The sequence below is a fragment of the Scyliorhinus canicula genome, chromosome 10 (assembly GCF_902713615.1).
Source record: "Scyliorhinus canicula chromosome 10, sScyCan1.1, whole genome shotgun sequence".
In the NCBI taxonomy this organism is placed as follows: domain Eukaryota; kingdom Metazoa; phylum Chordata; class Chondrichthyes; order Carcharhiniformes; family Scyliorhinidae; genus Scyliorhinus; species Scyliorhinus canicula.
In genome coordinates this window covers 20,482,401-20,494,413 of record NC_052155.1, presented here as the reverse complement: position 1 = coordinate 20,494,413, position 12,013 = coordinate 20,482,401, and the positions used below count along the sequence as shown (strand labels likewise).

At 48.1% G+C, this 12,013-nt stretch overlaps 1 protein-coding gene across 1 annotated transcript in view; it reads right to left on the bottom strand.

Annotated features, from left to right (window-relative positions):
* The window catches only part of LOC119972907 (piezo-type mechanosensitive ion channel component 2-like), a 1,374,210-nt gene that overhangs the window by 410,116 nt on the left and 952,081 nt on the right, over nucleotides 1–12,013 (bottom strand). Inside the window, 1 exon segment of the mRNA XM_038810453.1 lies at nucleotides 2,089–2,130. Coding sequence (XP_038666381.1) covers nucleotides 2,089–2,130 — 42 coding nt within the window.

Genomic DNA, 12,013 nt, shown 5'->3' with positions numbered 1-12,013 from the left:
TGTGTCAGGTGCTCGGGGAGTCCAGCGAACCATGCCCATATGTTCTGGGCGGCATTGGAGGAGTTCTGGAAGGGGGTGGCGAGGACGGTGTCAAGGGTGGTGGGATCCAGGGTCAAGCCAGGATGGGGACTCGCGATCTTTGGGGTTGGGGTAGAGCCGGGAGTGCAGGAGGCGAAAGAGGCCGGTGTGCTGGCCTTTGCGTCCCTAGTAGCCGGCGAAGGATTTTGCTACAGTGGAAGGACGCGAGGCCCCCAAGCGTGGAGACCTGGATCAATGACATGGCGGGCTTCATTAAGCTTGAGAAGGTTAAATTCGCCCTGAGAGGATCGGTGCAAGGGTTCTTTAAACGGTGGCAACCTTTCCTCGACTTTCTGGCTCAACAATAGGGTTCTGGGACAGTAGCTGCAGCAACCCGGGGGGGTGGGGGGGGGGGGGGGGTGGAGTGTGATACATGTGATGTTACGGTATGGGGGGAATTGTGGGTTTTATGGGGCTGTTAGGCTGTTAGTTGTATATTACTGCTTGTTGCTATACTTGTTGTTATATTTTTTATATTTTCTGTAAAAAATTCCAATAAAAATTATTTAAAAAAAAAAGAATTAGAATAGGTTAGAATAGAATCCCTACAGTGCAGAAGGAGGCCATTCGACCCATCATGTCTGCACCGACCCTCTGAAAGAGCAGCCCACACAGACCCACTGCCCCGCACTATCCCCACAATCCCACAATTTAGCATTGCCAATCCGCCTCGCCTGCACATCTTTGGACTGTTGGAGGAAACAGAAGCTGCCGGAGGAAACCCATGCAGATACGGGGAGAATGTGTACACTCCAAACAGACCGTCACCCAAGGTCAGAATTGAACCCAGGTCCCTGGCGCTGTGAAGCAGCAGTGCTAACCACTGTGCCTCCGTGATGCCCCGAATTAAATTCGGATTCAAGGAATCATCCTGCAGGAAAGCCTGCTTGGCAGCCATCTTTTTGATTATATCCCTGTCAAGTATTTTCTCCATCTTTCTCCATTAAAGATGCTATATAAATGAAAGGTTTTGGTGCCATTAGAATTTATTTGTTTTTTTTTAGTATTGCATTTGAGTATTGTTTTTGGGTATGTAGCATATTCTATCTAGGCAAGGTGTTAAAAGTTGGAAATTCAACCATAATTATTTTGATAATAACTTTCTTTTCACAGTAACTTCATTGCAATGTTAATGTAAGCCTACTTGTGACATCAAAAATTATTATATTATAATTTTTTTGATAGTAACTTTAATGTGGAACAGAATCTTAGGCCGAAATCTTCCATTCTTATTTATGGCTTGGATTTTGCCACTAACTTTGCCACTAACAGTGAATGGAGTTTTGGCTGGAACATCACATTTTCTGTTCTAGCTCGCAATGGGTCACACCCTGAATGAGACCGGAGAATCCCTGCCTTGCTTTCAGTGAAAACTGTTCTCTTTTCACATTTTAACTGAACAATTAAAAACAAAATCTCCTATCCATTTACAGAAGTTCGGAAGTGCTCAACTGCATTGAATTGAGGTCATTCAAGATTTCCTGAAATGTGTTCAAGTGACATTAGCCACTCATTCAATTAATGAAGCTCCAAAATTCTCCAGGTCTCCACTAAATTGTTTCAGAGAAACTGTAATCTGGGACAAACCCCATGGAATATCAAGAACTTAGCATCTCTTGGTCCCTGTTCACCAGTCATTGGTTTTAAAACTCCACATTAGTGAACATTGGCTATTTGTAAGGCTAGACAATTAGTCACGTGAAGTTTAAATTTAAAGTAGCTTGATATACTGTAAATGCAAGCCTTGATATTTCAAATATGCTTATTAGAAATATTAAAACTCTTATTAGAAATCACCACACATAAAAACCAAACTTGCTGTTGAACCATTATACACATCTTATGATCTTGATATTCCTGATGCAATTAAAAATATGGTGCAGGTAATTGGGATTCTCGTGCAAAAGCAGTTCCAAAATAAGAGTGTGACTTGCATGCCGCAACTTAGGGCAGATAAAAAAATTGCAATGAACTTTTGTGATTACGAATGGAAAGCACAACAGTACCCACCTATTTACTAACAGATAAACACGCCCATTAACTTTGGCATGGCTGGAAAATGGAGTGATGGCAAACACATAAATAGACAAAGAGAGAAAGAAGAAAGAAACAGATATAATAAGAAACCACTAAATGTCACAATTAGCCAACAGACCACAGCACACAGTTAATTGATTAGTAAGCTTATTAGCAAAGGTAAGGCAGGGTATAACATTATTATTAACATTGAGGGAATGGTAGCATCGTGGTAATGGAAGAGGGGCTTGAAATAATGATCCAGAAACATGACTTCAAATCTCACTGGGCAGCTGAAGAACTTAAATTCAGTAAATTAAATAAATCTGGAACAAAATCCTAATGTCAGAAGAAGTGAACATGTAATGTTTGGATTGCCATAAAAATCCAACTGCTGGACTTCCTTTAGGGAAGAACATATGCCATTCTTAGATGGTCTTTTTGGTTATGGACCCTGACAACATCCCGGCTGTATGCTGAATTCCTGAGCTCCAGAATTAGCTGTACCTCTAGCAAATCTGTTTCAGTACAGTTACAATAGCATCTATCTGACAAGTGGAAAATTGCGCAGATCCTGTCAACGAAAAGCAAACTGGACAATTATATTTTATTAATTGATGGGATATGGGCATCACTTGCTGGACTAGCATTTATTGCCCACCCCTAATTACCCTTGAACTGAGTGGCTTGCTAGGCCATTTTATAGGGCATTTAAGAATCAACCACATTGCTCTGAGTCTGAAGCCACATGTAGGCTAGACCAGTTAAGGACAACAGGTTTCCTTCCATAAAGGACATTAGTGAACCAAATGGAATTTTACGATGATTGACAACGGTTTCATGTCAACATTAGACATTTCATTCCAGATTTTTATTGGATTCAAATTTCACAATTTTCTATGGTGGGATTTGAACCTCACCCATTGTCTCTGGATTACTAGTCCAGCAGCAATGCCATTATGGCACTGCTGCCCCGAGGGTTACCGTTCATCAACCTGCATTTGATTTATTGTCACATGTACATAGATAGTGAAAAATATTTTTCTGCATACAGTCCAGACAGATCGCTCCATACATGAAATACGTAGGACATACATAAATACACAATGTAAATACATAGAAATAGGCATCGGGTGAAGCAGACGGAGTGTAGTGCCACTCAGTAGAGAAGATGTGTGAAAAGATCAGTTCAGTCTGAAAACAGCAGGGAAGAGACTGTTTTTGAATTTGTTCATGCGTTTTCTCAGACTTTTGTATTTCCTGCCGATGGAAGAGGTTGGAAGAGAGAATAACCAGGGTGGGAAGGGTCTTTGATTATGCTGCCCGCTTTCCCAAGACAGCGGGAGGTGTAGACAGAGGTAATGGATTGGAGGCGGGTTCGCGTGATGCACTGGGCTGTGTACACGATTCTGTAGTTTCTTATGGTCTTGGGCCGAGCAGTTGCCATACCAGGCTTTGACGCAGCGAAATAGGATGCTTTCTATCGTGCATCTGTAAAAATTGGTAAGAGTCAATGTGATCATGCTGAATTTCCTCAGTTTCCTGAGGAAGTATAGGCATTATTGTACTTTCTTGGTCATAGCATCAATGTGGGTGGATCAGTACAGATTGGTGGTGACGTGCACACCTAGGAATTTGAAGCTGTCAACCATCTCCACCTCGCCACCATTGATGCTGATGGGACATATACGATACTTCGCTTCCGGAAGTCAATGATCAGCTCTTTAATTTTGCTGATATTGAGGGAGAGATTGTTGTCGTTGCATCATGCCACTAGGTTCTCTACACACACTCAATCAAGGGGCTGTTTAGCACAGCTAAATCGCTGGCTTTGAAAGCAGACCAAGGCAGGCCAGCAGCACGTTTCGATTCCCGTATCAGCCTCCCCGAACAGGCGCCGGAATGTGGCGACTAGGGGCTTTTCACAGTAACTTCATTTGAAGCCTACTTGTGACAATAAGCGATTTTCATTTTCATTTCAATCATTCGTAAAGCGATGGAAAATATCATCCATAGAGCTATAAAGTGGCACTTACTAATTGTGGTGATAGGTGCAGACGACTTCCGGTGGCGGCTATGAGGGAGTAAGTCACACATTTGGTGGCTCTCGCCGGTCTGACTTTAAGACCTTTTCCCCTGACTTTTTTGAACTTTTGAGCGCTGGAGTGAAAAACAATAGATCTGAATGGATCTGAATCCATACAGAGTTGTATGGACTTAAGGAGCAGAAGGGAGCGAAAACAGGCGAAGAAGGGGCTGAACAAAGGTGGTGTGGAAGCTCAAGTGGGAGGAAAGATGGCCGATGAACGGACCACGGAAAAAACGGTCCAGACAGCACTGGACAACATGCTGCAGGTCATGAAAGAGAGCTTTGCAGCACTGAAGCGGGATAATTTGGAACCGCTCCAGAAAGCGGTGGAGCGACTTGACCAGAGGCTGGATGCTCAGGATAAGAAGGTCCAGGCACCGGAGAAGACAGTGGAAGAGCAGGCGGATTTCGAAACGGTAGCGGACGTGGAAATTAGAAAGTTGAAGGAGCAGCAATCAAAGCTGATGGACAAGCTGGAGGACCTGGAAAACAGGTCTCGACGGCAGAATCTGAGAATCATTGGGCTCTCGGAGGGGGCCGAGGGAGTGGATGCGACGGCATATGTGGCAGACATGCTGCAGAAGCTGGTGGGGGGTAATTTATTCCTGCGTCTGTTGGAGCTGGACAGGGCACACAGAGTTCAGGCCAGGCAGCCATGAGGAGGGGGTACCGGGCGGTGGTGGTCGGGTTCCATAGGTTCGTGGACAAGGAGCGGGTTCTACTGTGGGCCAAGAGCACGAAGAGCTGCTCATGGAACAACAGTCTCCTGCGCATCTACCAGGATCTGAGCCAGGAGGTGGCCAGAAGGAGGGCAGCCTATAGACAAATTAAAGAGATTCTGTTTAAAAAGATCAAGTTCGGGCTACTTTTCCGTTTTGGGTCACATACCGGGAACAGCAACATTATTTTGACGACCCGGAGGAAGCGATAGACTTCGCTAAGGGGCATGGACTGGTGCCAAACTGAGGACCATGGACTCAAGTTAGAGGGTACTAAGGGATGTCTGCATTTGTTCACAGATTGCCCTTCATGTTAGCGATGTCGCTCGGCATGCTCTTTTACTTAAAATTGGGGGTGTTCTTGTGTTTGTGTTTGCCTGTTTGAAAGTTTTAAAGTTAAAGCCAAAGTGATAGTTAAAGTTTAAGTTGTTGGGTGCTGAGGGGCTGTTCGGGTTCTCTTTGCTTTTTTTTCTTCTGGGAACGCTGCTTTGTTCTTTGTTTGTTTTCTCTCTGTTTCGGTCCCAGAGCGATTGCTCGAACAGGGCTGTTCTGGGGAGGTGGTGTTGATGGGCCGGGGCGGGGGGGCAGGTGAGAGCCATGGTGGCGCCGGAGTTGAGAGCCACCAGGCTAGCTGTTTTGAGCTAGTCAACGGGAGCGAGGTGGGGGGTGTATATACAGCCAGTATATGGCAGGGGTTAGGTTACAAGGGGTTGTTGCTGGGGGGGAGATGATCTGCTGACAAGGGAGGGAACTGAACCAGGTAACAGGGAAGCGGTCGGGTGTGGGAGCTGCCAAGAGGCGGACCAGGGGAGGCACGGCACATGGGCAGGGTGTGGGCCCAAGAAGGGGGATGGCTGATCGGCGTGTGTGTATGTGTGTGTGGGGGGGGGGCGCAGAGTGCCCTCCACACCAGGCTGATCACCTGGAATGTTCGAGCATTAAACGGGGCGGATCAAGAGGACACGTGTGTTCGGCATTTACGGGCTCTGGAAGGCGGAATTGGAACGTTGCTGCAGGAGACGCATTTGTAAGTGGCGGACCAGATTAGATACGGAAGGGCTGGGTTAGCCAGGTCTTCCATTAGGGCTTGACGCTAAGACCAGAGGGGTCGCGATCATGATTAACAAACTGGGTTAATTTGAGGCGGACAGCCCACAGTTGCGGAGGGGGGTGGTAGATTTTCCATGGTCCGGGGCAAGCTTGAGGGGTGTGAAGGTGGTCCCAGTGGAATGTTTACGCTCCAAACTGGGATGATGTAGATTTAATCAAAAGGCTGCTGGGATGTTACGATTGAAGTATTGAATGTACGTGGATGTTTGCACATTTTTGCCTTTTTTGCTTTCTTTCTGTTGATGTCTGTAACTGTTTACAAGCCAAAAACTACCTCAATAAAATTGTTTATTAAAAAAAAAAGGCTGCTGGGGGAAAAATTCCCGACTTGGATTCGCACAAGTTGATTATGGGTGGGGACTTTAATACAGTCCTCGACCCCGACTGGACCGGTCGTGCTCCAGAACGGGCAGGGTTCCGGCTAATGGCACGGGAACTGAGAGGGTTTCATGGAGAAATGGGTAGACCCCTGGAGAATCAGCCGGCCGACGGGGAAGGAGGTTCTCGTTCTATCCACATGTTCACACAGGTTTATTCTCGTATTGACTTCTTTATTATGAGTAGGGACTTTTTGGAGGGGGTGAGGGATACGGAATACTCGCCGATCACTATTTCGGACCATGCTCCACATTGGGTCGACCTGCTGGTCTGCAAAGAAAGTTACCAGTGCCCACAATGGAGGTTAGAGGTGGGATTGTTGGCAGAGGAAAGGGTGCGTGAGAAAGTGGGGAAATGCATGCAGAACTACCTGCAGGTCAATGATACAGGGGAAGTCTCAGCAGCAGTGCTGTGGGAGGCGCTGAAGGCGGTGGTGAGAGGGGAACTGATCTCAATCCGAGCCCATAGGGACAAAACGGATAGGGCAGAGATGGACAGACTGGTGCAGGAGATGACACGGACGGAGAGGGAATATGCGGACTCCCCGAGGGCAGAACAACTTAGGGAACAACGGAGACTGCAGGCGGAGCTGGGAGCGCTATCCACTGGGAAGGCCATAGAGCAACTCAGAAAGGCCAGGGGAGTGGTGTATGAGTATGGGGAGAAAGCCAGCAGAATGCTTGCACAGCAACTTAGGAAGAGGGAGGCAGCCAGGGAGATAGGGATGGGAGTGGACGGGGCAGGGAACCGGTGGGAGACCCGGCAGGACTGAACAGGGTATTCAGGGACTTTTACAGTAAGCTGCATACCTCAGAATCCCCCATGGGGCCGGAGGGGATGAGGCGCTTCTTAGATGGGCTGACCTTCCCATAGGTGGGCAGGGGGATGGTAGGGGGGCTGGGGGCCCCGATTAGAGCTGAAGAAGTAATGGGGGGCCCTGAAGGCCATGCAGTCGGGTAAAGCCCTGGGGCCGGACGGGTATCCAGTGGAGTTCTGCAAAAAGTTTGCGGGTATACTGGGTCCGGTGCGGGTTAGGGTGTTCAACGAGGCGAGGGACAATGGGGTGTTACCCCCGACAATGTCGCAAGCCACCATCTCGCTGATATTAAAACGGGATAAGGATCCGGAGGTCTGTGGGTCCTATAGGCCAATCTCCCTGATTAATGTAGACGCTAAACTGCTGGCCAAGATCCTGAGTCCAGAATCGAAGACTGTGTACCCGGACGTGATTGTGGAGGACCAAACAGGGTTTGTTAGGGCAGGCAGCTGGTAGCCAATCTAAGAAGGCCTACTCAATGTGATTATGATGCCCCCGGAGGGCAGAGAGGTGGAGGTAAGTGGTGGCAATGGATGCCGGAAAAGGCTTTTGACCGGGTGGAGTGGGATTATTTATGAGAGGTGCTGGGACGGTTTGTGTTGGAGAAGGCCTTTGTGGACTGGGTGTTAAACTGCTATATCAGGCACCGGAGGCTAGTGTAAGGATGGACAGGACGACATCTGAGTATTTAGACTACACCGCGGGACAAAGACAGGGATGCCCCCTCTCTCCACTGCTGTTTGCGTTGGCCATAGAACCGCTGGTAATTGCTCTGAGAGCGGCAAGGGGATGGATGGGAATGGTCAGGGGTGGATTGAACACAGGGTCTCGCTCTACGCAGTGACCTGCTTTTGTATGTATCAGATCAAGCAGCAGGGATGGACAGGATTATGGAAATCCTAGGGGAGTTTGGCCAGTTTTCGGGCTACAAGTTGAACATGGCAAAAAGCGAGATGTTTGTGGTGGAGGCGAGGGGTCAGGAGAATAGGCTGAGGGAGCTACTATTTAGGCTGGTTGGGGAAAGTTTTAGGTATCTAGGGGTACAAGTGGCGCGCGACTGGGATAAGATGCATAAGTTGAACTTGTCCAGGCTGGTGGAGCAAATGAGGAGCGAGTTTCAGAGGTGGAATGCACTCCCGCTGTCACTAGCGGGCAGAAATATCAATCATTTAGCAATTCCTGCGAGGAACGTTTGCACAAAATACCTCTGATCCTGAATTTGACTGGTTTGTTTAGCACAGGGCTAAAGAGCTGGCTTTTAAAGCAGACCAAGGCAGGCCAGCAGCACGTTTCAATTCCCGTACCAGCCTCCCCCTACAGGTGCCGGAATGTGGCAACTAGGGGCTCTTCACAGCGACTTCATTTGAAGCCTACTAATAAGGGCTAGTTTAGCTCAGTGGGCTAGACAGCTGGTTTGTGGTGCAGAACAAGGCCAGCAGCGCGGATTCAATTCCCGTACTAGCTGAGAATTCTGAATTCTCCCTCTGTGTACCTGAACAGGTGCCAGGATATGGCGACTAGAGGGTTTTCACAATGTAAGCCTACTTGCGACAACAAAGGATCTTTATCTTTTTACTGGATAGAAATTGTCCCAATGGGCAGACGCAGGATGGGTTCATAAAGGGCAGGTCGTGCCTAACTAATTTAGTGGAATATTTTGAGGACATTACCAGTGCAGTAGATAACGGGGAGCCAATGGATGTGGTATATCTGGATTTCCAGAAAGCCTTTGACAAGGTGCCACACAAAAGGTTGATGCATAAGATAAAGATGCATGGCAATAAGGGTAAGTAGTAGCATGGATAGAGGATTGGTTAATTAATAGAAAGCAAAGAGTGGGGATTAATGGGTGTTTCTCTGGTTGGCAATCAGTAGCTAGTGGTGTCCCCCAGGGATCCGTGTTGGGCCCATAATTGTTCACAATTTACATAGATGATTTGGAGTTGGGGACCAAGGGCAATGTGTCCAAGTTTGCAGATGACACTAAGATGAGTGGTAAAGCGAAAAGTGCAGAGGATACTGGAAGTCTGCAGAGGGATTTAGATAGGTTAAGTGAATGGGCTAGGGTCTGGCAGATAGAATACAATGTTGACAAATGTGAGGTTATCCATTTTGGTAGGAATAACAGCAAACGGGATTATTATTTAAACGATAAAATATTAAAGCATGCTGCTGTGCAGAGAGACCTGGGTGTGCTAGTGCATGAGTCACAGAAAGTTGGTTTACAGGTGCAACAGGTGATTAAGAAGGCAAATTGAATTTTGTCCTTCATTGCTAGAGGGATGGAGTTTAAGACTAGGGAGGTTATGCTGCAATTGTATAAGGTGTTAGTGAGGCCACACCTGGAGTATTGTGTTCAGTTTTGGTCTCCTTACTTGAGAAAGGACGTACTGGCACTGGAGGGTGTGCAGAGGAGATTCACTAGGTTAATCACAGAGCTGAAGGGGTTGGATTACGAGGAGAGGTTGAGTAGACTGGGACTGTACTCGTTGGAATTTAGAAGGATGAGGGGGGATCTTATAGAAACATTTAAAATTATGCGGGCAGGATGTTTCCACTGGCGGGTGAAAGCAGAACTAGGGGACATAGCCTCAAAATAAGAGGAAGTAGATTTAGGACTGAGTTTAGGAGGAACTTCTTCACCCAAAGGGGTGTGAATCTATGGAATTCCTTGCCCAGTGAAGCAGTTCAGGCTCCTTCATTAAATGTTTTTAAGGTAAAGATAGATAGTTTTTTGAAGAATAAAGGGATTAAGTGTTTTGCTGGTCGGGCCGGAAAGTGGAGCTGAGTCCACAAAAGATCAGCCATGATCTCATTGAATGGCGGAGCAGGCCCGAGGGGCCAGATGGCCTACTCCTGCTCCTAGTTCTTATGTTCTTATGAGTACAGACGGTGAAGATGACCATCCTCCCGAGATTCCTGTTTATTCTTCAGTGTCTCCCTATTTTCATTCCGCGGTCCTTCTTTAAAAGAATCAATAAAATCATCCTGGGATTTGTTTGGGCGGGAAAGTCCCCGCGGGTAAAGAGGGGGGTGCTGGAACGGAACCGTAGCGAGGGGGGGGCTGGCGTTGCTGAACCTCAGCAACTACTACTGAGCGGCTAACATAGCCATGATAAGGAAATGGATGGTGGGTACGGGGTCGGTTTGGGAGCGGGTGGAGGCTGCTTCGTGCAGGGGCACCAGCTTGGCAGCCCTGGTCACGGCTCCCCTGCCGCTCCCGCCGGCCAGGTACTCCACCAGCCCTATAGTGGTGGCGGCTTTGCGGATTTGGGGCCAATGGAGGAAGCATGTGGGGGAAGTGGGAGCGTCGGTCTGGTCTCCAATCTGTGACAACCACCGATTTGTCCCGGGGAAGATGGATGGCGGGTTTCGAGCGTGGCGGAGGTGGGAAGGACGGGCAACTTGTTCCTGGAAGGGAGCTTCGCGAACATGAGGGCGCTGGAGGAGAAGTTCGGGCTGGCGAGGGGGAATGACTTTCGGTACTTGCAGGTGCGGGATTTTGTTCGTACACAGGTCCTGTCCTTTCCACGCCTTCCACCAAGGGGGATCCAGGACAGGGTAGTTTCCAGGGGTGAGGTAGGAGAGGGGAGAGTCTCGGATATTTATAAGGAGCTTATGACAGCGGAGGACACAGGGACCGAGGAACTGAAACTTAAGTGGGAGGAGGAGCTTGGTGGGGAGTTGGAGGGAGGCGTATGGGCAGACGCTCTGAGGAGGGTAAATGCAACCCCAACATGTGCCAGGCTCGGCCTGATTCAGTTCAAGGTGGTTCACCGGGCCCACATGACGGTGGCCCGGATGGGCAAATTCTTTGGGCTGGAGGACAAGTGTGCTAGATGTGGGGGAGGACCAGCGAACCATGTCCACATGTTCTGGGCGTGTCCAAAACTCAGGGGATACTGGCAGGGATTTGCGGAAAACCCCGTTGAAAACAAGGTTGGTGATGAGTCCAGAGGTGGCGATTTTTGGGGTGTCGGAAGACCCGGGAGTACAGGAGGGGATAGAGGCCGACGTTGTGGCCTTTGCTTCCCTGATAGCCCAGCGACAAATACTGTTGGCCTGGAGGGACTCAAAGCCCCCAAGGACCGAAGTGTGGCTGTCGGACATGGCAAGCTTTCTCTGCTTGGATCAAGTTCGCCTTCCGAGGATCACTATCGGGGTTTGCCCGGACCCGGCAACCATTCAACGACTTCTTCACGGGGAACTAATCGTCAGCGGGGGTGGGGGTGTAGAATAGTGTAGAGTAGGGGGGAAGAATAGGCGGGTCTATCTGTGAGAGTGGTACTGTTGTTTGCACTATGTTTTTCGTAATTGGTATCTGCACACTAATGTATATTGTTACTGTTTACAATGCCAAAAATAACTCAATAAAATTGTCTGTAAAAAAAAAAATTGTGGTGATAGGCATACAGGCATTTCTGTCTCTAATTGTACATAGTCGTATCAATGTATAAATGTCTGTATAAAAGTGCCACTGTATATAGACAATGACCAACACATGTAGGGACAGCAATAGCCTCCCGCCTTTCAGTAGATGCCTTTCGGCATCATTTCGGTCTCGGAAATATTTCATCGGGCCATGGAACATGTAGTGGAAGGGCTGCCAGGTGTGTGCGTATAAGTGGATGACATCATTATCTGGGGATCCATACGGGAGGAACATGATGCTCGGCTCCTGCAAGTCAACCAAAAGGTCAAGATAACTGGCCTCAAACTGAATCATACCTGCACCGAAATCGAAGAGCTCTACTCAAGGTACAGTGACCCTTTGTCCTTAACCCGGCAGGTGTGACGGAGTACACT